Source organism: Halichoeres trimaculatus, unplaced genomic scaffold, assembly GCF_033239565.1.
Source record: "Halichoeres trimaculatus isolate MK-OKI-2021-1 unplaced genomic scaffold, fHalTri1.1 fHalTri1_scaffold_13, whole genome shotgun sequence".
Lineage (NCBI taxonomy): Eukaryota > Metazoa > Chordata > Actinopteri > Labriformes > Labridae > Halichoeres > Halichoeres trimaculatus.
In genome coordinates this window covers 11,453,829-11,480,539 of record NW_027437191.1, presented here as the reverse complement: position 1 = coordinate 11,480,539, position 26,711 = coordinate 11,453,829, and the positions used below count along the sequence as shown (strand labels likewise).

General features: G+C 38.5%; 1 protein-coding gene across 2 annotated transcripts in view; it reads left to right on the top strand.

The window, feature by feature from the left end:
- slc5a6a (solute carrier family 5 member 6a) overlaps positions 1-22,181 on the top strand; it is a 32,375-nt gene extending 10,194 nt beyond the window's left edge. For both annotated transcript variants that reach the window (XM_074684957.1, XM_074684958.1), the window contains exons 2-18: positions 2,998-3,105; positions 5,884-6,117; positions 6,209-6,430; positions 6,993-7,058; positions 9,354-9,405; positions 9,548-9,615; positions 10,147-10,301; positions 10,390-10,530; positions 11,289-11,418; positions 12,478-12,566; positions 13,753-13,865; positions 14,036-14,103; positions 14,232-14,318; positions 14,472-14,650; positions 14,755-14,858; positions 16,143-16,264; positions 16,344-22,181. In XM_074684957.1, the coding sequence (XP_074541058.1) occupies positions 5,992-6,117; positions 6,209-6,430; positions 6,993-7,058; positions 9,354-9,405; positions 9,548-9,615; positions 10,147-10,301; positions 10,390-10,530; positions 11,289-11,418; positions 12,478-12,566; positions 13,753-13,865; positions 14,036-14,103; positions 14,232-14,318; positions 14,472-14,650; positions 14,755-14,858; positions 16,143-16,264; positions 16,344-16,544 (1,923 nt within the window). In that variant the 5' untranslated portion in view covers positions 2,998-3,105; positions 5,884-5,991 and the 3' untranslated portion in view covers positions 16,545-22,181. The remainder of the gene's footprint in view (positions 1-2,997; positions 3,106-5,883; positions 6,118-6,208; positions 6,431-6,992; positions 7,059-9,353; positions 9,406-9,547; positions 9,616-10,146; positions 10,302-10,389; positions 10,531-11,288; positions 11,419-12,477; positions 12,567-13,752; positions 13,866-14,035; positions 14,104-14,231; positions 14,319-14,471; positions 14,651-14,754; positions 14,859-16,142; positions 16,265-16,343) is intronic.
- Positions 22,182-26,711: the final 4,530 nt, after the last annotated feature.

The following is a 26,711-nucleotide window of genomic DNA, read 5'->3' as shown; positions in this document are numbered from 1 at the left end:
ATGATGATGATGATGTCTACAACAGGGATAAACAGATTCGATTCTGGTATTGGGTATCGAAGCCGATCCAGCCCCTCAAAGCTGGATTGGGTATTGGTGGGAAAGAATTGGTCCAAACTTGACACTAAGGCTAAACTATGATTTTGTCTACATGTTATGACATTTTAAAATCATATAGTCATTTATGTAAATTCTGAAGCATTTTTTAACCAAACTGCTGTTAAACATTTAAACACTTATAGTTTAAATAAGTATTAACTTCAGTAATTCCATATGTACTCAGTTTTGTCTTTTACTCACAGCATTACCAGTCTTTTCCAACAGTAGAGCATGCAGGTTATTATTTAATGCTGGTTTTGGATCAGTATCGGTATTGGTTCATACCCAAAGCCCTGGTATCGGTATGGGGACCAGAAAAGTTGAATTGTTACATCCCTAGTCTACAGACTTCCCAGAGTTACTACTAGCCACTCAGAATTTTCACTAGCCACAATTTTGTTGTTGGATAATTATGTTTAATGTTATTAAAGTCAATGATGAAATGATGAAGTTTACTTGAACTAAATTTACAAGCTTTTTAAATGTAAATGACCCCTATGCACACTCAAATAAAGACTACATAAATGTTTATCGCCACAGGTCATTATCAGGTATTCACTTTTGAAACGGTTGTGTGGAAGGTTGTGCTTCTTTAATATGAAAGTATACAATCCATTAAGACAAAGTCATAAAGGGAGGAGTTTATTATTACATTTAGTGAAAGTTGTGAAGGTTGGAGATAAATATTTATTTACAACCCTCATTTTTCAGTAATAAACTAAGTACCATACTTTCTAGACTATAAGTCACTCTGTAGTATAATTATAGATTTATAATATAGACTGATAGAGGTATCAGTCAAAAAATGCATCATGAAGAGGAAACAACATACATAAGTTAAACGGGACTATACGTCTTATTTAGATATTTCACACTGTTCACTCCAAGGTTGTAATAGTTAACTAAAACGAAACTAAAAACGAAAATCAAAATTTGAAATACATTGCAGTTGACTCAAACTAATAAAAACTCGAAAAGAAAACAAAAACAATAAGTAAACTAAAACTGTATCTTGTGTTCACAAAACTAACTGAAACTAACTAAAATTATAGATGAAATTCCCTTAGTTATAGTTTCTGACAATATTAACAGCCTTTAGGATTTAAATTAATCGGACACATTTTCCCAACCAATTTTATGACAGTTTTAGGCAGTTGTCAGCGCTGCACAGCACCATCATAGTGACGTACTGGGACGAGCTTGTTTACTGCACTGACTGGCTGTGTGCTGTGCTGCGAAAAAACGTAGTGGAGCAATGAATCAGAGCATCTGTAATAGTTTAATTGTTACAGAGTCCAAGTTTTTATTGTATTTGAGTCTGCCTTTATTGTTACAGAGTCCAAGTTTTTTTATTGAAGCTCATATTATATTGGTTTTTTATAATTTATGTTTATATTATTTTTATGTAATTTATGTCAACATTGTTTTTTTATATAATTTAGGTTTATATTTTTTATATTAAGTTTATATTATTTTCTTGTGTTTAAGGCAGCAGCCAACAGTTCAGTATCAGCATTGACTGAGCAGTGAGCACTATGTTGGACTTGAAATTAAACAGTATGACAAACTATATAAAATCTGGCCTTTTTGAATCCTGCACCTGGTTAATAAGGTATGAAAAAACTAAAACTAGACTAAAACTAAACTAAAACTAAGCCTTGTTGCAAAAATCAAAACTAATTAAAAACTAAAATGCCTGCTCTAAAACTAATAAAAACTAAACTGTAATGGAAAATAAAATGTCAAATCCAAAACTAAAACTAAACTATAATGACAAAGCCAAAACTATTATAACCTTAGTTCACTCTATATACAGTCTATGATTCACCTGCATTTGGCGGGTTGGCGGGTGTGGATGTCACGCCCTGCAGATTTAGTTTTGTTTTCAAACTTAAACAGTTCTCCAACAAGATTTAAGTGATGGAATTAGATCAGCTGTTACAGTCCCAGTTGTCAAAAGTTGGTCGCGAGTTGAGAAATCAGTATACTGACAGTGGTAGGCTAACATCAGATGCTACTGAATTGTTTACTAAAGGAGTTTCATCACAAACTACAGTAAGTTGTGGACATTCAGACTTTGAAAAGGCCAAGCATGGCTGATGTGTTTAAATGGATGTTTTTATAATGATGTGAAAATGTGTTTAATGAACATCCAGAGCTCAAAAACATATTAGAGGAGAGAAGACCAGATTAAAGTAATGAAATACTGCAGAAAAGACAGAGTACAGGGGAGAAAAAATGTTCAGAATCCAGGCTCAAGTTCATTTTTACAACATCAAATGTGGAGCTCTTCCTTCAAAGTTTGGCCACCCTTGATCTAAGCAATAGGTGCTTCAGATCTGAATGACCTGACAGGCTTATGTTCTTATCCAACACACTGAGTTGTCTTGAGCTGATAAGTCATCATAATAATAAGAGAGGAATTTTTCAGGTCTTTGCCAGGGCTTGATCACACCAGCTCAGGCATCATACAGACAGCCCTGACACTCAAAGACATAATCTCTCACAGTCTCATACAGTCCTCACAGTAAGCGTGTGGCTTTTACCAAGACTAAGTTTTCTGACTGAGCAAAGTCCCCTCAGTGGCAAAAACATGTTTTTGCTTTAAAAACAAGCAACCAATAGAAATAGAGCCAAGCACTGCACACTGTGAACACAGTGAGGAGCATCTCATGGTGGTGGTCCCCTGATGAGAAAACTGTAAGAGAATCCTGTAAAGTATCTCTTTAATAAACACAAAGAGATAAAGTTTTGTTTGGTTAAAGTCTTCTGTGGCAAAAGGAAAAGAAACAGCTTTGTTTGAAAAACATTGAGAGGTGTTGAATTAGTTGTTGAAACATTGTGACATGTCAGCTTTGTGATAAATATTCAACCTTCTTTCTTTGCCTGCCTCCACAGTGACAGTGTTTGGCTGTGTGCACAGAGATACTCCCTTCCAGTAAGTTTGAAGCTTCAGAGGTCAGTGTGTGCCAGCAGTGAGCAGCCAGCAGACGCTTGATCCCAAAAGTAAGTAAATTCATCTGTGTTTGCTTCTTTAAGCTCTGTTTGTGCTTTTTTGTGAAAATCATTGATTTAGTTCTGAGTTTTACCACCAGAGCAGAGTTTAAACAAATATGTTATTCACTTTATCCATCTTCATTTAGAAAAAAGACCTAATTTACTGATTTATTTTTTATTTGGTTCAATTAATAGAAGGATAAGCAGATAGAAATGTGGATATGACTGCGTTTTTCTTCTCTCTGTAATCACCACCGTTTTCTGCATTTGTGTGCACAGTGCTTTATAAAAAACTTAATCTATGTCAACTTGTGCTTCAAAGTTTATTCTCATGCTGTGCTGTGAGGATGCAGATGTGTGAAGTTTTTAAAAGAGGTGATGGCAGCATAAATATCAAGATCCTGATTGTCGTGCTTCTTCATTAGTTAAATGAATGTATAGCCGTGAGGATGCAGATAATTTTGTAGTCATGAAATGTATCAAGATGATAAAAAGATCTTCATCTATTAAAAAAAATTTGACCCTCTAATTTAAATTATAAAATCCTTTGAGTTGCAGAAAAGACATTTTCTATTGTTGATTTTTTTTATGTTTATTTCACTCTGAAAATCCAGCACAAACAGCCGAGTCCCTCCTGTTCGCCTTGTAACTTTAAATTTTTCTCAACTTCACCTTGATCAGTTTGAAGAGACTGTACTTATTTATGTGGTTTCATTCACTCAAATTACACTCCTGATGATTGTTAACCCTCCTCCTCCTGTCAAGGCAGGCGTTACTTCATTTTTTTTTTAACTTTCATTTGATAATTATTTAAAATTTGTGGAAGTCAGTGTTTTCGGCTGCTTTAATGAGAAAACTCTAGGCTTGGTAGCATTCAGCTCCTCGGAGGATCAACAGATAAAATGTGACGTGTGGCATTTAGGTGAAGAAAAGTAAATCAGAAGCTTTCGCACCGTCTGAATGTATGTTGACATTTAAAAGAGTTAACTCAGAATGAAAGATCCTGTTTTTTTAACATCCAGTTTAATGTGTTTATTCTAACTGTTAGCAGTGGCTACGTTTTAGGGCTGGGATGACATGCTTTTTTCCCGATTTGATTCCTTTACGATTTTGGAGTGCTGCTTCAGTTTAAATTGTGATTCTTCGATATTTCTAATTTTTTGCGATTTTCAGTTTGGTTTTTTTGACACCAGACCATGTGAATAAGTTGAATGATAATGGTGTCTACAGACTATTTCAGGTGTCATATTTGTCCAATTTTTTAAGTCCAGTTTTTAAGATTCATAGAATAGAATAGAATAGAATAGAATAGAATAGAATAGAATAGAATAGAATAGAAATTACTTTATTTATCCCAAGGGGAAATTCAGGAGTCAAGAAAACAAAAGTAAGAAAGTGTATAGAAAGGGTAAAAAGGTCCATAAGAAAAATAGATGATGACAGCTTGTTCATCATTGTCCAGTTCAGCCAGCCACCACCTCCACAGGGTCCAGGACTGAGCTTCTTCAGCAGTCTGTTCAGTCTCTGTCTCCTGGATCCTGTCTGCTCACAGCAGATGAAGTGTCAGGTGTGAGCTCCATTAGCCATGTCTGTGAATAGCATGATGCTACTCTGCCTTATGGCTTTCCCTCTGTTGCTGGGTTAGCACGGCTAGCGCGTCCATCTTATTGGAGATAGATCTTACGTTCCCAATAACAATGGATGGAAGGACAGGTCCATGTCTTCACTTCTTAGCTCACACCTGAGAACCAGCACGTCGTCCTCACCTCCTTCTCTTCACCTTGTGGGAAAACATCAGGCCTTACACTAGTTAGCATTGACATGCTACAGGCTGCTGACAGCTGATAAATAAACATAAACAGTTTAGCCATGGTTTCATGTAGGATCTCCATATAAACACAGGAGCAAAAATAGTAAAAATGTCACTGACAAAAGACAAAACCAGTTTGGTGTCCATGTCCAACAAATGAGTCATACAAGGAAATAACCCACTCCAAATGCAAAAATGAGGATGACATTTTTTTTTTTTTTTTATGACTGACAGCATATACCTTTAATTTTCCGACCTTATTTTATTGAAAATCATTGAACAATACCTGTGAAACAATAAAATCTTAAAGTTTTATAACTGAAACAACCAATAAAGTGTCCTGCGTTTTAGGTCTCAGAGCAAAAAGCAGCAATCGCAGGGTATATAAGATCAGTTTCATATGTAAGAATGGGCCGATCACCGATCACTCAAAATTATGGAAATTGGCACAGATTGATCAGTGAATGTTGACGAAAAAGTGACGAAAACAATTATAAGGAAAGTTCAAAGAGAAAGCTGCTGTAACAGGCAGCCACAACCAACAGGGTGGCGTCTAGCAACAATTATTTTAATTGAACAATTTAGGAGATGTGACATCTCAACTTTTTTCCAACCCAGCTTATAGACAAACACTAAAATGAAGGACTTAAATTAAAAAAAAAAAGATTTCTGAACAAATTTGAAATCAGGATTTTTTCTGATTTAAACTTTGTTTAACAAAAAATCCTGATTCTACAATACAACAGTTTTTTTCACCCACCCCTACCACGTGTCCTGATGTATCTGAGAAGTATTTAATGACATAATTCTTGCTCTTTGTTGGCTGAGTTGAACCAGCTCTGAACTTGCACCAGGACTGCATGAACGGAGAAGGAGTAATTGAGTCTAAGCCTGTCAGATGAAATCTGTATTACACTGCACAGTTCTCCTCAGCCCCGGTCTAACTGAGAGATCTTCTGCTCACTTTTTTCTTACAGATTTCCTTTTGAGTCTCACTATGGGTCAAGAACTTTCCACGGTGTTGTGATCATCCCCAGAGGCCGAACCCCCAGCAGCCTCCCCAGCTCCCCTCAGTCAGCCTCACCATGGGGGAGGTCGTCCAGATGCACTTCACTGCAGTGGACTATGTCATCTTCGCCTTGCTGTTGGTGGCCTCGGCTGGCATCGGCCTTTTTTATGCCTTCTCCGGTGGACGCCAGCGCACGACACAGGTAAACTTTTTTTTGCTGTCATTCTAAAGCATCCAGCTTCTACATGACAGGAACGTTTCAATGTCTGACGACAACATTTTGTCTGCTCCAGGAGTTCCTCATGGCCGACCGCTCCATGAGCTGCCTGCCTGTGTCTCTGTCCCTGCTGGCCACCTTTCAGTCAGCTGTAGCCATCCTGGGGGCTCCATCTGAGGTCTACACCTTTGGAACTCAGTACTGGTTCCTGGGCTGCTCATATTTCTTGGGCCTACTCATCCCAGCCCACATTTTCATCCCAGTCTTCTACAGACTGAGGCTGTCCAGTGCCTATGAGGTACACAAGATGACACACACACACAGCATGCACACACACAGGCACTGACATGATGTTGGCGTGGTGTTTTTATGGCCTGTTTATGTCTCACTTTCTCCTTTAAAGTAATTTCTCCTTCTCTCTGTCTGCCTGTGTTTTGTTTTCCACTCTGTCAACACCTGTCTCCTGCTTCTCTTGGCTTTGTCTTGCTAAAGTATGATCTCAGAGCGCAGCGTTCTTATCTGACCTCTTATCTGCTTCTCCTTGACATGTTTACATTCACACAAAGGATGTCCTTGTCCTAAGATTGAACATCGTAAAACAATAATCATCTACAGCTGCAGGCACTGATTGTTTCATTGACTGTAAAATTATTTGCCGCCTACGATGCTGCGTGAATGTCCTGTGAGCAAAGAGAGTGAACTCTGATAATGTGGATGTAAACTGTGGTTTCCGACCCTCAGACTAAACATTTAAAACAGAAGCTGCTGATTTAGGACAGAATGACTCTGAGATGATAACTTTGTCTGACTTTTGATTTTGTTTATGCTTTTTGTTTTCTTTTACATTTTTCACTTGACAGTATCTGGAGCTGCGCTTCAACAAGACCGTTCGCATATGTGGGACTGTGACCTTCATCTTTCAGATGGTATCCCCCTTTCTTTATACTGTGTTAGTTCAAGGACTTTTCTATGCAGACAATCAGTAAAGTCATTTTTATAAAGGGGACCCATGATTTGCCCCCTCAGAGATGAACCGTTTGAATTAACTTATTTAATTTTGGGTGTATCTACTTGAAATACTTAAAGTGAGTGGAGTTGTGTGTTAATGCATTTGTCTAAAGTTAATGTATTTCTCTCGGAGTTGCAGGTCAAATAGCTCACTCTCTGAGAAACCAGCAATTGAAGTTACTTCAACTTAAACTTTAACTTTATTATCCCCTGAAGGGAAAAAAAAAAACACAAAAAACACAGTCACATCTAGACATCACACTGAAATGGACGTGCACAGATACTCCAAAGAATAACTAAAGGCATCATCATCATCATTACAAACCATCTAATGCTAAGCTAATGACATACTCAAAGTAATTCCACATAATGTTAAATAATTTAGTACACTTACACAAACATCAGTGCTTGTGTCGAATTTTTTTGATTCGCGATTATCTGAGAAAAATCCTTTTTTTTTCTGTTTTAAAGATACATTCTTAGGCATACAAACAGCTAAATGATAAAGCCAGTGTGAAAAAAGCTAACAGAAAGAAGGAGGAACTGTGCCAGACAAGAGAGTACTCTTCTAAAGCCGCGTTTCCACCAAGCAGACCGGTTCGGCTCGTCTCAGTACGGCACGCTTTTTGTGGCATTTAACCTGGGACAGATCCTCAAATGACCGAGACAAGCGGTCCCACTTTTTGGGACCCTTTGGTATGGGTGCCTGACTGAACCGATCCACTCTTGGAAGGTGGAGCTACAACACTGCAGACTGTTGACTGGTCAAAAGAATCGTCACTACCCCGACAGCGGCTGCATTTCCCCTGGTGGCACACAGACACACAGGATTTATTAACGGGGTAAACTGTGTCGCGCTGCTACAATGTCACGCAATTATTTAACAGCTGTGGCTTTCGGCGTCCGGCTTACACGCCTACCACGTGAGGGCACAGTTTGCTGTGGAAACGCAAACGGGATCAGGCTTAACTGTACCAAATCATGCCAAACCGTACTGAACCGACCAGGACTGCTTGGTGGAAACAGGGCTTAAGTTTTAAGTCACAGTATGTGAGGAAAAACTAGCACATTCATGAGATCACACAGTTGCAATTTTCAAAACAACTGATCTTTACCTCTCTTATTTGTCTATACTGTATTATTTTCTTATTTAAAATTCTAGATCTTTATTACTTACATTTTTATACAAAGTTTTTATCCACACTGATAAAAAATCAGGATGTCAATTTTTCTGTCAGTTCATGTAAATATAAAAAATTGTTAATAAAAAGTCTTTTAATCTTGGATCTTAAAATGAAAAAAGGAACTTTTCTTTTTAGAAGTTAGTTAAGGATACATTTCTGGCCAGTAACCTTCTAAAACCAACTGTAAAGGACATTTCAGTGAGGTCAAGCAGGGCAGGTATGACGCATGGCTGCATATTTGCAATATTCAGATCTTCAGAATCATAAATCAGAAATACGTTATTAATCCCAGGGGGAAATTTGGTAAAATCCTGAAACTTTGGTAAATCTTTAAAACCTGCCAACTTGTTTCACAAAAACTTGTGGCTTTCTTCTGGAAAACACACACCCTAATGGCCCTGATACAATGTCACAATGACACAGTGTGGCCAAAGAGTTTATGGTAGCACAGAGCTCCTCTTCAACACCTAACACTTAGTCCGTTATGATAAGGCCATGTCATGTTGACCTCTTTAAAATTTCTATTATTCCTGACAAGATATAACTGAGGACAGTGATGAAATTGGACACGTGTGAGCCAGTCAACTCAACATGTGGCCAGTAAACCCAGCTTTTTGTTTGTGAGCCTCAGGGATGGGCACCTTTCACATTTGAAACAGTACGGTACCACTGCCCAGTACCTGGCAACAGGTACCTGTACTCGGCGATACCAGTTTTTGGCACTTTTGTATGTGTTTATGTGGTATTAAATTTTTGTTTTTTAATTAATAATTTAAAATTTTTATTTCTCATGAATAAACATACATAAATTTGCAATGATGTATTCATGTCCATCATGGAAAATCGCCTACTCTTCCACTTTCTCACAGTCACAAGGATGCGTTTAGGTACCTAAATATAGTACTGTAATTGTACTACAGTTGGAATTTTGTTGGTATCTATACAAGTACATAATTTACTACCCATCCCTAGTGAGCCTTCTTGTTCTGTTTTGTTTTGTTTTTTTAATTCGTTTCTCTCCCATTGCAGGTCATATATATGGGTGTGGTCTTATACGCTCCAGCCTTGGCACTCAATGCTGGTAAGACTAGATCAGGCAGGAAACATCGTCCTTATCTTTACAAACACGTGCCACAATTAGATATGAGTGGAGATAACACACGTGTTGCTGTTGTTCACCTGGATAATGAAGTCAACCAATGCCCTCCTCCTTTCACTTGCAGTTACAGGTTTTGATCTGTGGGGGGCAGTGCTGGCCATGGGTTTGGTGTGCATGCTCTACACTGCTTTGGTGAGTGTATAAACTACTTTGACAAAGTAAAACAAAACGACATTAATAAAATGCTGCAGCGTAGTTCTTTTTTTAATAGAAAAAAACAGTAATTGAATTCCAAAATTACTCCTGAGAGCCTGTTGAACAGGCAGCTTAGTGCATTGGCTGTCAGAATAGAAGACACATCAGCCAAAAAGACTTCAATTTTCACATTTTAAAAAGTGCACAAAGGAGTTTACATATCACATCCTGTTCCCACATGGCAGTCATTACACCTTATGTTGCAAGTTTACATAAATTGTAAAACTGTCAATATTTAATTACAGTGCTGGAGCTTCAGTTATTCTCCACAATTTGACCTCTTGTGAGTTAAATCAATGATAACATCCCCTGAAAGATTTTTTGATTTTAATTTTTTTTTCCTTTTTCCTTTTTTTTCCACTTTTTCTTCCCATTAAAGGTCCGTCAGAGAATGTTTGTCCCAGCTGATGTCTGAGCACAGTTTGAGGTGCAGATATTAATCTTGGATATTGCTCTCTTGTGTCCCAGGGGGGTCTGAAAGCAGTGATCTGGACGGATGTTTTCCAGACTGTGGTGATGTTTGCGGGCCAGCTGGCGGTCATCGTGGTTGGTGCCAGTCAGGCAGGTGGCATATCAGAGGTGTGGAAGAAGGCTATGAATGGCAGCCGCATTGCTGGACTGGAGTAAGTGGTATTTGACAAGCAGAGGACATCTTACTTGACTATGCCTCTTGAAATCAGTACTAAGCAGTTTGTTTTGTATTCTTTTTAGCCTTAACCCTGACCCGCTGGAGCGGCACACCTTTTGGACCCTTGGTGTTGGAGGAGTCTTCCTCATGTTGGCTCTTTATGGGGTCAACCAGGCCCAGGTCCAAAGATACCTCAGTTCTCGTACAGAAAAAGAGGCCATAATGTAAGTAGCAAAAATGTATCGCAACATGCTAAGCTAGTATTTGCTGCCTAAGAATAAATATTGTTTGGACTTCTTTAGAGTGGCCCTGTATGCAAAACCAGACAACAAATAGAAAACGTAACAACATGAATTGTTGCTGATAGGACAGTTGTGTTCAAGGTTTTTTTGGTTTTTTTTTTGCCATTATGTTTTTTTGTTGTTGTTGTTGTGTTTTCAATTTTTTTTTTTTGAATTTTTAATCGTGGCATTTTCTTTATTGTAGTCATCCTTTGCACTTATCCACCATCATACCTTTTTATTCCATCTCAGCTCCCACTATTACATACAATCAACACAGCTGAACTCAGTGTAGCTCAAATTCAGTTTGTGGTCCTTAAATGATGCTGTTTACAGTTTGAGGTTTAGGACAAGACTAACCAATTTTTTAGAGTTAAATGTCTTAATAATAATTACTTTCAATCATAAAACCAGCGTGGTGTGCAAAAGTTTTATCTTTTACTGTATCACCAGAACCCAAAAGAAGGTGATTGGCCGTATCAGGATTGTGTCAACTTGTTTGAAAAAGGCTTTAAATTAGAAATTATCTACATGCTTGCCTCAAAATCCAGTTTTAAATATTCTACACCATATCCAGTTTCTTTTCCTTTAATTATTATTTTTTTCTTCATCCCCTTTAAAATGCAGGCCAACTCGTCTCTGTTGCTTAGTATTGCGACAGTTCATTGCCATGTTTTTCCTCATTGCTTCTGCTCTTCCAGGTCCTGCTATGTCGTTTTCCCGTGCCAGCAGATCGTCTTGTGTCTCGGCTGTCTCATGGGTCTGGTCATGTTTGCTCGCTATGGAGAGGACAGCCCTCTGGTCAAGGGCTATGTGAAAACCAACGACCAGGTGAACACACTTCTCCAATATTACACTGCCCGGCCAAAAAAGTCACCACCAAAAATAAAGGTCACACACTCTAATATTTCGTTGGACCACCTTTAGCTCTTATTACAGCACACATTCGCTGTGGCATTGTTTAAGGTTCTGCAATATCACAAGATTTATTTCCATCCAGTGTTGCATCAATTTTTCACCAAGATCTTACTTTGATGATGGTAGAGTCTGACCACCGTCAGTCAGCAATCAGTGAGGCTAATTGGAAAAAAGGCTTTAGTTTGCTAGGAGCATAAAGATTAGACTCTGGAGTAATGGAAGAAGGTCATGTGGTCTGATGAGTCCAGATTGACCCTGTTCCAGAGTGATGGGCCATCAGGGTAAGAAGAGAGGCAGATGAAGTGATCACCCATCATGCCTAGTACCTACTGTCCAAGCCTGTGGGGGCAGTGCTATGATCTTGGGTTGCTGCAGTTGGTCAGGTCTAGGTTCAGCAACAGTCTGTGCTCAAAGAATGAGGTCAGCTGACTACCTGAAGATACTGAATGACCAGGTTATTCCATCAATGGATTTTTTCTTCCCTGATGGCACGGCCATATTACAAGATGACAATGTCAGGATTCATCGGGCTCAGATTGTGAAAAAGTGGTTCAGGGAGCATGAGATGTCATTTTCACACATGGATTGGTCCCCACAGAGTCCAGACCTTAACCCCATTGAGGATCTTTGGGATGTGCTGGAGAAGGCGTTGCTCAGCGGCCAGACTCTACCATCATCAGTGAAAGATCTTGGTGAAAAATTAATGCAACACTACATAGAAATAAATCTTGTGACATTGCAGAAGCTTATCGAAACAATGCCACAGTAAATGCATGCTGTAATCAAAGCTAAAGGCGCTCCAACAAAATATTAGAGTGTGTGACTACCTTTTTTTTGGTGGCAACTTTTTTTGGCAGGGCAGTGTATAAAAAGTCATGTTGTGGTTAAATCGTGTTTGTTTTAACATAGAGCAGTGAATTATGGTTAACTCACAGTCAGTCAAGCCTCCTGACGTCTTGTGTCTCTGTGCAGATGGTGCTGTACTTTGTCATGGATGTGTTCAGGGATCTGCCCGGGCTCCCTGGACTGTTTGTGGCCTGTCTCTTCAGCGGGGCTCTGAGGTAAATCTCCAAAGAGAACAGGCTGAGAACGTCATCATCCACTTTCAAAGCCTAAGAAAACGGAATTCATTTTTTGATTTGACACGAAAATATAAATGATGAATCAAACATTAAATTTTAGCCTCACAGATCTTGACTAGTTTAATTTTTTGGCTTAAGTGCTTTCATAAAGTTAAGTGATTGACAAAATGAATAACATCTAAGTTACTTAACTTTAAATGTAATACTTCTGCTCGCAAAGCAAACAGAAATACACCATGATACATAATGTAATGTTGTCAAATTCAGTTATTCTTTCACAACAGTTTGTGAAATTTGAGCAAATTTTTAAAAGTTCTAAGTATTTGAAAGTTTTTATACTTTTTTTTTTTAACTTTTTCAATTTAATTTTTGCTTTGTCATTTCAGTTTTTTTCATTATTTTGGAAACCTTTGACATTTATAACATTTTTTTCTCTACTCTTCTCTTTTTTTTCCTACATCATGTTGAAGTTTTTGCAGATTTATTGAATTTAAAAAACTGATATTTTTGAAAGATTTTTTACAGTTTTGTTTTGCGTTTTTTTTTATTTTAAATTTTTGGGTTTTTGGACAAAAATATTTGAGATTTGCAAGTTTATTTAAGTTTTGCGTTTTTTGCAATTTTTACCATTTTTAAAGTTTCCATTTTTAAGAAATCATGCAAATTTTCGCTAATTATACTTACACTTTGACTGAAATTTTGTCCTTTCAGAAGTTTTGAAGTTTTAACAGATTTTTTAAATTTAAAATTTTCTTGAATCTTTTGCAAATTTTTGAAATTCTCATATTGTTTGTTTGTTCACTCAGTCCATGGTGTTGATTCCAGAGTATAGGAGTGGTCCATGATAATTTACCATACTGTTCCTCTATTTCAACAAATCCTTTACTTGAAGTTAAATATTTAACTCTTATTTTTTCCTCTTCATGACTGTTATTCACAAAGGTTGTTTTGCTTTGGATATTCAGCATAAGATGACAAATTACAAGTATGAACTATTACTGTGACTGTGTCTGTTTGACCTACTCTATCATGGTGTCACTTTATCTCCTTTGAGTCTAAAATGTGTTAGGAAATGGCAGATGCCTAAGAGTGGATTTTGCCTTTGTTGACTGGTCTGCCATCATCCACGGTAATCATTCAAGCTCTTTCTTTGTGTCTTTTTCAGCACCATTTCATCAGCCTTCAACTCCCTCGCAACGGTAACAATGGAAGACCTGATCAAACCCCATTTCCCAGACATGACTGAAGCTAAAGCAACACTGCTGTCCAAGGGCCTGGGTATGACAAACCATGAGATTACAATCAAAGTGATCTTTCCAAGACCTGTGGTGTTTGTTGTAACTGTCCTCAGCAGAAAATAAAGTTATTATAACCAGCATTAAGTCCCTTAAACTCACTGCAGCATTTTGAAGCAGCTCTGATGTTTCTTTTACCTGATTGGCTCACAGCTTTGGCGTACGGCCTGGTGTGTTTGGCGATGGCTTACCTTGCTTCTCTAATGGGATCTGTGCTGCAGGTACTCAAATGGCACTTTAGAGAAAAGTCAGACATCAAATTTTTGCGAAGATTATTTTCAGTGTGTTCCTTGACTGTGATTATTCAGCAGTTGAAGCCACCATGTCCGTTGTTTCTCTGTGCCTTTAGGCAGCCTTCAGTATCTTTGGGATGGTGGGAGGTCCTCTGCTCGGCCTCTTCTGTCTAGGCATGTTTTTCCCCTGTGCCAACCCCATTGTGAGTTTGCTGCTGTTATAATGAGCTATCACATGTTAAAATGTTGTTATCTCCGCTTGTGAAAATATTTTTTTACATCAATCTGTAGCATTTCATGGAAACAAACCAAATTATGTGTCAGATCTGAGTTGTTTTCCTTTGTCCTCTCCTCAGGGTGCAGTGGTCGGGTTAGTAGCAGGTCTAGCGATGGCCTTCTGGGTTGGTATTGGCAGCTTCATCATGCGTATGCCTGGACCTGTAGTGCAACCACCTAATGCGACTGCCCCCCCCTTGTTTGACAACATGACCACTACTGTCATGACCACGTTACTCAGCACTACAGCCAAGCCGAGGTAAATCCTGATAACTAACTGTAGGGACACAGGATTTATTGTTAGGAGTGAACTCCACAGATGGACTGAAGGTGCTGAAGTGTGATGTTGTTTCTTTCCTCCAGGCCGACAGGTGTTGAAGCGCTCTACTCTCTGTCCTACATGTGGTACAGCGCTCACAACTCAACCACTGTGGTCATTGTGGGACTCATCGTCAGCTTTTTAACGGGTACACACACTCAAGTTCTCACACTCTTTTGGTTTCCTCACTTAAGTTCAGCTGTACAATTAAATTTCAGTAACCATTAAGTTTAAAGTTTTCCTTACTTACCAGTACATCAGCTGCTCCTTTTCCTGCAAATTCTGTACATTTATCTGTATTCTTCTCTTCATTTGCATCATGTTGAGTGAACTGTGAGTACTACATCTAGATCAGGGGTCTGCAACCTGCGGCTCTGGAGCCTCGTGCAGCTCTCTGACTCCTTTGCAGTGGCTCCTTGTAGCTTTAAAAATATAATCAAAATAAATAATTTTTATATGTCATGTAGAGGGTATTGATGATAAAAGAAATTGACACTAAATAAAATCAAACACTAACATTTTGTCAAACTAAATATGCATCACATCTAGCAATTTGTGAAATTTGAGCAAATTTTTCAAAGGTTCTGAATATTTGGAAGTTTTTATATATTTTTACTTTTTAAATTAATTTTTGCTTTTTTATTTTAGTTTTTTTAAATAATTTTTGCAAACCTATGACATTTTGAACATATTTTGTTTTTGTTTTTTCTTATTTCTGAAATTCAAAAAATATTTAAGTTTTGCAAATTTGTTAAATTTTTTAAAAATATATATATTTTTGAAAGTATTTTGTATGGGTTTTTTGGTGTTTTTTTTTTTGCAATTTTGCGATTTTTTCTTAACCTTTAAAGTTTTAAAATTTTTTGGGACACATATTTCAGATATGCAAATTTATTAAACGTCATAATTTTTGCCATTTTTTAAGTTTCCATGTTTACGAAATTGTGCAAATTTTTACTTGTTGTTTTCACTTTGATTGAATTTTTGTTAGTTCAAAAGTTTTGAAGTTTTAACAGATTTTGTAAATTCCAAATTTTCTAATTTGGAATCATTGTATTTTTGTACAAATTTTGAAACTTTTGGGTATTCTAGAAATGTCAGTATTTTGAAGGAATGCAAATTTTTGAAATTTCAGTTATTTTCCAAAATTTTCACATTTCTTTTATTTTAATTGATTTTTTTTATATTTCGCAAATTTATCAAATTTAAAAAAAAAAAGAAATTCATGCAAGTTTTTGAAATCCAAAAGATTTTGAAAATTGCACTTTTTTATTTATTTTATTTTTATTTTTTTTAATTTTTCAAAAATAAAAATGTAAGACATCACATATACAACTTCATAAATTAAAAAAAAAATTTGGATCAGAAAGTTACTTACTAAATTTGAAACATGTATTGTACTTTTTACACTACATGTGCTTGAACATCTTAGGACCTATGAAGGAGAAGGAGCTGACCCCAGGCACAGTGTTTCCCGTCCTGGGCACACTGCTCTTCTTCCTGCCTGAGCGCTACAGAGAGAAGCTCTGCTGCATCACTCCTCTGGCCCCTAAGGTACCCTGACATTTCCATTCTATACTCTTGTGTGTTTTCCCATCAAGCTGAGTATTTAACATTATTTCTGCTCAACCAGCCCAAAGAAATCAACAACCAGCCTTATCAGATGGCCAAGAAAGACAGCAGTGGAGCAACTTACTGCAAGGACGACGTAGTCACAAAGGAGAAGGAGGCGGAGGGTGAAAGAGCACTGCCAGATGAGGACGACTTGGAAACCAGGGTCGCTCTGCCCTCTTGTCAGCTGACAGCCCACACAGTTCAGGAAACTGCCTTGTGATCTTTTTATTTCTCAGAGTTATAATATGCACAAGAAGCACAGTTTCACCTCCAGTAGGTCTGTGACGAGTGCAGTAAGATAGATAATAGATGAAACAGGCCATCGTAAAGAACATGTCCAGATGGTTTGTTTGTGTGTTTTTAATGGCGTAATCAGTTCAGTCTGATTACAGATAAGGTTTATGGAAAATGTGTTGTTATAACACCTGCTCTTATATATTTTTAAAGAAAAAAAATCTCTGAAACTGAACTTTAGCCAGGCTGGAACTGTGCATTGAGAGGCCGACTAGCAGCAAACAAAGAAGTAACACATCTGCCGAACACTGGCAACACTTGGATGCACGCAGGTCTGTGCAGACGTGTGCCGATGACTGTGGCGTTTGGGTTTCAGTAGGGAGCTCTCCTGCACCATGACTGGAAACAGTCTGTTTGACTCAGAATCAGGTAGTTACATGATACATGTAAAATATGTTATTTTTGTAGAGAAGAGATGTAAGATATCTTAGAATATCCACCAGAGGATGTGGGACAAAAAGAGACTGAACTTCAGTTGAGGGCTTGATTTGTGCTGTAGTGTCTGTGGCCTTGGCTGAGTACGAGTAGTCTCCTCCTAGCTGCTATTACAGATGATAAAATGCTGAGTCACATACCGAGCTGTCAGTGGGAACAGACCTGGACTATTGTGAGCATGTGTGTGCGTTTGTGTGTGTCCATGCTTGTCCTGATTGAGAGCACAAAGTAAGGCACTACTATCCACTGGTTGTATGTATATAAAGACTTGTGTTCATATGCAACAAATTGAGGGTTGAGCCCAGCTTAGAATGTGGTCAGACACATCTCATTTTGACGTCCCGACTGGAATGTTTGTTTCTTTTTCAGTCCAGACTCTGCACACTTCCTCGTCACCCTGTGTTAGTCTTACGTATTTTGTTACCTGCAGGAGAAAAGTGAATTGTCCTTACAAAAAGCACCAGCTGTCTGCCAGACAACAAAGCATCTGTAGTCTGTTTCCTGTCATCTCACTGGCGGTTTCACCTGTTGGCGTCAGATGTCGGGATCGTGAATTTACCAGATACTTATAGTGCTTGAATAAGTGATCTCTTAATAGTCTCACTTTTATGTAATGCCTGTTCACAATCCACTGTTTAAAACGAGATTATCAGCAACAAAATGGGTTATTTCTTACTGCTGAGCAAAGGTTAGCAGTGAGAAGAAAGCTCTGTCCTTTTTCTTGAAGAAAGGGATTTCGGGGAATTTTTTTTGCGGTAAAGGCTGCACGGTGGTGCAACGGTTAGAGCTGCAGCCTCACAGCAAGAAGGTCCCTGGTTTGATTCCCAGCTTGGCCAGTGGGACCTTTCTGTGTGCAGTTTGCATGTTCTCCCTGTGCATGCGTGGGGTCTCTCTGAATACTCCGGCTTCCTCCCACAGTCCAAAAACATGCTCATTAGGTTAATTGAGTACTCTAAATTGTCCGTAGGTGTGAGTGCACGTGCGTGGCTGATTGTTTGTCTCTGTGTCAGCCCTGTGATTGGCTGGCGACCAGTCCAGGGTGTACCCCGCCTCTCGCCCAATGACAGCTGGGATAGGCTCCAGCCACCCGAAAATGAATGAATGAATGAATTTTGCAGTAATGGTGGACTCTGGAGCTGAACTGTCAAAAAGAAAAAGGACTTCAGAGCAGAAGGAAGCAAAACAGGAGCGTAATAGAGCACGGTCTAAAACACAAGCTAAACTGTTTGTGATAATGTTAATTTCAACCCACAGTCAGCAGTTATTCTGCAGTGGTCTGTTCGAACTTGAGAGCCTATCAATAAAATGAAGATTGAGGTTACGTTAGCTTTGCTTGGCGAGGTTGGAATTGGTAGGTGAGCACTGACAGGACCTAACCAGGACTTTTCAGAGCACCAGGCTGTGGGTAACACTAAGAATGTGACACTAAACTACAAACTGTGTTTACAAAGTTTGTTTGTCGTCACGTTTCAAACCATAGAGCTGTGTAACTACAAATAAATACATTACTTTGTCGCTTTGCATCCTGGGAATAGTTGTCTTGAACAAAGAAGAGTAAAGTTAAAAAAGAAGATCTGCTCTCTGTTCATTTGTCAGTGGGTGATGGTGCTCATCCCACAATAGTCTTCATCTTGGAAAAAAAAAAAAAAAGTACCGATTCTGGCCACAGGTGTCACTGCAATCAACACCAACAGATTGTCCACACAGAAATCTCTAAGTTTGAATTTTTTAGCATAAGGTGGCATTTTTTTATTTGTTTACATGTCTCATAACATAGTGGCATGAACTTGACGTGCAGTTTCTTCTGTTTTGTGCAGAGAAACACAGGTAAAAGAAAGCAGGAAGATTCTGATATTTCATCGTTTGCCGTGGTCTTTTTTAGTGACTTGATGGATTCTGTTTTTTTAACCAAAACACTCTTCCTGTTTGTGATTTTGTGTAGATTATGGGTAGTCGGCTCATCAGTGGGGTGTAAAACCCATTAAGGACACCAGAAATGTATTTTTAGCTTCCATTATTTCATATTTGGAGCACTTTTTTGATGATTTAACTGTAGGAATCATCAACATGGTAGCAGACAGGACGCATAATCTACAGCAGCATGCCTGTGTACATTAAGGAATGTGTTGCTTTGATTTCCACCAGCCCTGTTAGCAGGTTGCTACAAAGCAGAGCAAGGCAGCCAAATAAAAGAGCACAGAAATCCTAGCGTTGAAGATTCAGCTACTATTTTCTGGTTTCTTAGCTGTTCTTGACAACAGATAGACCAAGAAATGATCAGTGGCTTGTTAAGTTAACTTCATATAAGCAATATTGCACTTTCTGCACAGTTTTAGTTCCATTGATGAACAATCAGGTCAGGTTTCTTTCCCAAACTAGTGTGACATCGTGTTCAGTGGCAGCAGCAGAGCCCTAGCCAGCAGTGTGTGTTTGGCAGTATACATGGCAAAGAATGTTTTTGACCTTACATTTTTAACCAACTTAAGTTTGAAGTTTCTCTGTTCACTGATAGTGATCGTACCCTTAGCATACAACTCTGGACATGTTCAGGAAGTGGAAGTCATCCTAAACCATTTTAGTGCCTCTTGCCGAGCGTTCTTTTGGTGATAAACCAAAACTTGCTGATGTTTCTGGTGTTCATTGGCGTTATGTTTTAAAGCTTGTACCCCATAGTGACCACATTCTACACGCGGGCCTCTAATACTGCGGTCACCCGACTGTGACTGCCCTGAATGAAGCACAGCAACCCTCTGAGTCACTTGAAACAAAAAGCATTTCGATGCACAAATCTTTTTCCAAACAGGTTGGGACTCTGCATTATACCTTTAGGGAAGTAGATTGCGATGCTTTTGAGGTTTCAGTTTTGAAAATCACAACATTCACAGTGACCCATCCTGTTTTGAAAGCAGTGTTGCATTTATGTCGGATTAAAATGTTAAGATGGATCATTTCTCTGTTAAGTTTGTATTTGAACTCTAGACCTCTTTGTAAGTGCCCGTCTTTTTTGATCCAGGTCAGTGTCAGTGCCAGTATGTGATTGATTTGTGTGAAGTGTATTTTGAATATTGTCATTGTCATGATTTTTGGAATCACTGAATTCTTGACTTTATCCATTTCAACATTTTCAAGTCATCCATTGTCATTGTGTCTGAAGAGGTACTGTGTTTCCAGTCAGTGCAGTCCGTGCCCTTGATGTTGGACTTCGTTGTTTTGTCATGCGTCTTGTTAAGCGTGTAAACGGCAAAGCAGTCCAACATGTTTCTAAAGAGGTGTTAGCATCAACATGAGGTACTTAAGTTTTTTATCTAATGTTGATCTGTATTTCGACGCCGTGTGACCCTGCTGTGTCAGCATGCTGTGTCAGCATGCTGCGTCAGCATGCTACGTCACATGCCTGAAAACATTAATATGTACGTCTCAGTTGCCTTAAATCTTCTTTTTAAAGGGGTTTGCTGAAGTTGCAGATTTATCCAGACAATCAAACAGCAGAGAAGAAAGAATTTAGCTTTTCCTGTTATTTGAAAAGGATTGTGTTCTCCTCTAGACTTCCTGGTTAAGGAAATGTTAGGACCTTCAAATCCACCAGAGCACAAGTTCTGTACATCACACACACTTCTGTGTTGTCATCCTGAAGCTTAGAAATACCTCGATTCATCCAAAGCATACAGACAAAGACTTTAATTTTACTTTAAACCTTCAGATGATTTGTTGATTATGTTATCTGTCTATCTTATGTGAATGATGATGAAAGCAGTCCACTCAAAAACATGTGAGCGTCCTTTGCCTTAGACCACATTCTCCTTTAGGAAATGTTGGTCAGATCTAGTGCTACATCCCATTTGCCTCAGTCACATTTTTCAAAACCATGTGATGATTTAACAAGTTTTTGAACAACTTGTAAATCATATGTGACGATGTGTACTTTTATTTATGATTAAGTAATGATGAATCCTTTGTTTTTATACCTGAAATTACTTGAAGTGTGTGCCTGTAATGTTACCTCAGTGATCTACAGATGAGCTCCTTCATTCTGTGAGGGCCTATAATCCAAGTGCTGGCATTTTATTGCTGTCAAAGATGTCTTTATATACCCCCATTGAGTGGAGCACTGTGAAACTAGTGAATATTAACACCTTATGAAGCACAATGATGAAAGAATAAGATTAAAGCCATTAGTCGGTGCACAGCAGCTCCCATAAATGCTGAGTTAAGTACAAAAATGTCAACTTGAGCTGTTGAGTAGACCTGTGTTTATCACTGCTACTGATCAGAGGCCTTTTAATAAATATTTACTTTAATAATACAGGTAAGAGAAACGTTTGTAAGCGAGGTGTGTGACACTTAGTAATTTCCTTCTGATAATAAATATTGTTGATAACAATATTTATTACATGTGTCCCCCATTTCCAAGAATTCCTCCAGCTATGCATTCCAAAAACAAGTAAACAAGCAGCCTTAAAACACTGGAGCTGTGGTGGCTCCTCTGCTTTGGCTGATCCTTCATTTGTTTTTGATTTTATAAACTATCCTGCTGTAGTTTTCATAATCAGTCCAGGTTTTTCTATAAATGTGACTTCTGTCCCAGACTTGAGCACTGGAGTGGACCAAACCCCAGTTAAAAATGAATCCTGTGTCACATTTAAACACTACAGAGAAGAGTCCTGTTGATGGACGAGGTGTGAGTAAGGAAGGTGCATGCACCTTTTAAACTCACCGACCATCTGAAATGACTTGATTTGAATCTGTTAAAATGTTTCGATGTATGATTGTGAGATTTCTAAGTTAAATGTACTTGAGTAAAGATGAAATAAAAAAAATAGTATCAAGAAATTCAGCGTGGTGCTTAGTTTTGTTCTCTGACTTATTTGTAAAAGAAGAGACGACATTGAAAGAGTCTGTTGTGTTTTTCAAAAAGCCCACTACCTGTGAATGTGCAACATGTATGTTTCTGTTTCTTTTTATACTTGTCTACTGTTCTGTCTACTTGTCTTCTGTATTTAGTCTGCAGTGTCTTGTTTGTGTTTGCTACCATCAACCTGCCAGGGGGTCTGCAGATGAAAATTAGCCCAAGGCTATAATCTGGCATATTTACATTTGTAAAAATGTTCATTAATATGTGCTGTTCCCTCTTTAAAAACCAATAAATAAGAATAAGAATACATTAGGTAGTTGGCACTGCTGAGTGAAGATTTCAGGGTCCTGTTTTTATGAATAAAAAATTTGGAAAGGTGCAGATTTATTTCACATCACAATTCAACAAAAGTTTTAATGTTAATTGAAAATAAATCTGCAAAAGATTGAATTTTTATTTACACCACTTATAGAGGCCAAGCCACTGAGATCTCTCACACGGCGTAATAATTGACGCGCCGACTGGTACTGCTTTGTGAATGAAACTCCTCTTGTTTGTTGTGGTTTTCAATGTCCATTTTATTGACAAAAATCACTACCAAAAAAGAAGGTGTATGATACCTTCATCAACTTCAGTGTCCTATGTCATCCAGTGTCATCAATCAAAAAATTTTTCATACCACCAGATGGAAAACCTGCCCACAACACCAAGGCTCCTACTTATATAGTTTACCACCCATAGTTCACACACACACACACACACACACACACACACACACACACACACACACACACACACACACACACACACACACACACAAGTGTAACCAACTCAACACGATCTGCTCCTACACCGATAGAAAAACTGCTTTTAAATTATCCATGTTTGGTGTGAGAAAATTAACAAGTGGTTTATATGGCCTTTATATTTGTAGTAGTAAACAGTTACCGGTGAAATAGTTACCTTCTCTTTTATGACAAGAAATGAGAGTATTTACCAGGGTTTCCATCGCATCACTTTGCTTTTATCTCATGGACTAACATCAGTGTTTTTTTTATTGTGGTTGTAATGCTGAATCTTTCCAGTAAGTGGAAGTAATTCACCTAAACCTAAGTGTTGGTAGCAACCATAGACTGTATATTGAGGCCCCGTTTACACGGAGACTCCCGCAAAGATTCTTCCTTTCGGTTTCAAAAGCCACCCGCGTTTACATGAGGACGGCGTGAAAACGATCCGCGTTCATACGACTCCAGGAGGACAAGTCTCCTCTTCTGTTCTTTCTTTTTCTGCCGTTTTGTTGTGTGAGACGGTTGGCAATCCAACCATAACGCGCATTACCGCCACCTACTGGCTCAACTGGAAATGTGGCTGAGCGCGGAGCCTTCACCTGAAACTGCGAGTGCGCATGCGGTGACGTCAGCGTTTCACCCTGAGACACTCCGCTCTGTGTTTACACGAAGCTGGATGGAGGAGCGGATTCAGATCTTTCCACTCTGGGGAGCGTTTTCAAAAGTTTACGTTTTCACTGAAAACGCAACGTGGTCTCGTCAAACGGAAGGCCAAAACGCAACGAAATGTTTGCGGAATCGACCGTTTTCGGCGTCATGTAAACGGGGCCTGAGTGATCAGCATGTCTCCACCATTTACCATTGTACGATTTTGAAGCCTAAATTCCCCCGTCACAGGTGCAGCCATTGGAGCAGTTGTGCAGCCAGAGTCTGCGCAGTACAGACAGTGAGGGATTCTGGGAGAATCTGACAATTTTTTTTTTTTTTTTTTTAGAGTCAAATCACTTCTTGACTCTACCTCTTGACATACTTTTCAGTCCCCGAAAAAAAAAAAAAAAACACATTAACAGCAGCTGTCAATCATCGCTAAACGTAAGGGAAAACATTGTTTTTAACCTTTTATAACTAATGAAAACAAAACTTCTCAGAGAAAAGAGGACCTGGATAAAATGCAGCCCAACAATTTCTTCAAATCATCACAACAATCAGACGTGAGAAACATTTCTACAAGGTGTATACATTTTTTAGAGTTTGACCACAGCCCATCTGGGATGACTGGGGAGTAGGATTTTTTTTTACCTATACTGCAGCCAGCCACCAGGGGGAGCAGTTTTTGTGGTAAACTCCATTTGGAGCCAAGCAAGATGATGTCCATTTTTTTACAGTCTATGGTAGCAATAAACCAAGGAGGCAACATCTGGTAAGTAAAAATGAAGCCTATGCAAAAGTGCTTAAAGTAACTGTTCGTCTAGAATCCGCTTGAGGCTGGCTGCAGAAAGACCCGAAGTCATGTACACACCCAGCCATAAGCCAACAGACTTTTATCGCAATAAAAAAAAATTAAAACGTTCCATGTTAAGGTCCTGTATCCTTGTGACTGTGAGGGAAAGGAAGAGTAGGCAATTTTTCATGCTGGACATGACCACAGCATTTCAAGGTTATATATTGGATAATAAATATGTAAATTGAAAAGAATATTTATATTTTATTGTTAAAAAAATTGTTTTAAATGTGAAAAGTATATATATATATATATATATATATATATATATATATATATATGTGTGTGTGTGTGTGTGTGTGTAAATATGTATGTCTTGAGATAACCTTTGTTGTGATTTGGCTCTTTACAAATTAAGACTGATATATATATATATATATATATATATATATATATATATATAAATATATATAGATATAGATATATAGATAGATATATAGATAGATAGATAGATAGATAGATAGATAGATAGATAGATAGATAGATAGATAGATAGATAGATAGATATCCACTTGCTGTGCATGGCTTCAAAAACTATTGTCCCCCACAGTACTTCTGTTGCCTTTGAGTGCAAAGTTGCCAACCCTCCCTATTTTCCCAGGAGAGTCCCAAATTTCAGTGCCCCTCCTGAGAATCTCCCGGGCCCACAATTCTCACGAATTTCTCCCGATATTCACCTGGACAACAATATTGCTTCACCAAACTTCTCTTCTGACTGGACGCTGTTTCTGGCCGGACATTTATAACAGTTACACCTCGGCTCGCAGTTAAGCGCGGCAAACAGAACAGAAGAAGAAGAAGCAGAAGAAATGAGTAAGAAAAGAAAGTACTAGTAATGAGTGGAAAAGAAAATTCCCGTTTATACGGGACAGCGCGAAGGGGGCGGGATACAGCTATTAAATTTGCTATGTGACTTTACTTTGTTACTGTGGACAGTTATTTTCTTTGTCCAATAAATGAACCCTGTGACATTCAAGTATTTCATTGTTCTTGTTTTGTTTGATGAGGAGAAAATGAGTAAAGACTGTTAAATCTTAGGTTGTTAAATCTTTTTAGATCCATGTAATACTGAACTCCCTGACTTCTTGTTGTTGATAATGTTGGTGCCACACAAAGTAATGCTGGCTGCTGCAGCACTAACAGAAAAATGCAAAGGGGGTTATATTTCCCAAATTTCATTAATTGATCCACCTTTTGCCAGATTCTCCCCTCTCTCTCTTCTTTTTTATCCTCACCCCTCTCTCTTCCTTATCATCAATCCTCCCCCTTACTGTCTTACTCTCTCCACTTCTACCCAGTCCTAGCTGAGGAGCAGCCAAAGCAGGAGGGAGTGTGGCTTCAGAGCCCCATAAATCCAGGCTGTAATCAGCATGTTCTGGCTATAATGAGCAGGAGATAGTGAAATATTTTATTATCTGTGACGTGATGGGATGAGGGGGCTGGAAGCTTGGATACAAACTTTTTGAAAGCTGTACTAGTGGCTAATTATCTGTCTTTACATGGAAACATGGATGGAAACATACAGTTGCAAAAATAAAAGCTTATGGAATGACCTGGACTGCACAGTTATATACATGAGAATCAATTTTTCTGTCAATGATAGCTGCCCTGAGCCATGATTCCCCTCTGTGATACTTCTGGTGTCAAAGGCCCACAGAAAATTTTGCCTGTAGTGCTGTGGGACATCCAGGAGCTTGTCTGCACACTTTGAAAATGCAGTAATTTTTTAATACATTTTTTCGTGGACAGCAGTATGATCCTCCGTAGTGTCCTCCCATGACCTCCATTCTTCTTTGGCGTAGGTATCGTAAAACAGAGACGTTAGCATGTGCCAGAGATTTGTGTAAGTCTTTAGCCGACACTTTGGGGTTCTTCTTCACCTCATTGAACATTCTGCGTTGTGCTGTTACATTCATATTTGCAGGTGGACCGCTCCAGGGGAGAGTAACAACAGTGCAGAACCTTTTCCATTTATAGACTTTTGCCATAACAGTGACACGTCAATGTGTTTTCTTTTAGCTATTTTCAGTTTAATGTACTGGTGTGTGGAAATGATCAAACCTTGTTTTAATTTACAGCTTGCAAGCGTTCAAACTTCTTTGGAAATGTTTTTCAAATCAATAGTTGACATTTACATATTTTGGAAACTGATAAAACGTTGCACAAGAGCTTAATTTGATCTTTTGAATTCATTAAATTGAGTTACAGGTATTTATAACATGGGGGAGTTAATGTACAGGTGGTGTCAGGGGGGCTGCTCAGCATTAGGATGGTCTGGGGTTTCTTGAGTTGTTAAAAGAGAAGGAGGAGAGGATGAGAGGGGGTTATCCAGGCTGACCTAAATCTTGTCTTTCATCCTCATCTTAGGGGCTGTTTACACGACAACGGTTTTAGGGTGAAATGCAAGTTTTGCTGCTTTTGAGCCTCGCATTTACACTGAAACAGCATTTCAGCCGACCAAAACACAAACTTTTGAAAACGGCCTCCAGAGTGGGATTTTTTTGAAACGCTGCTGAC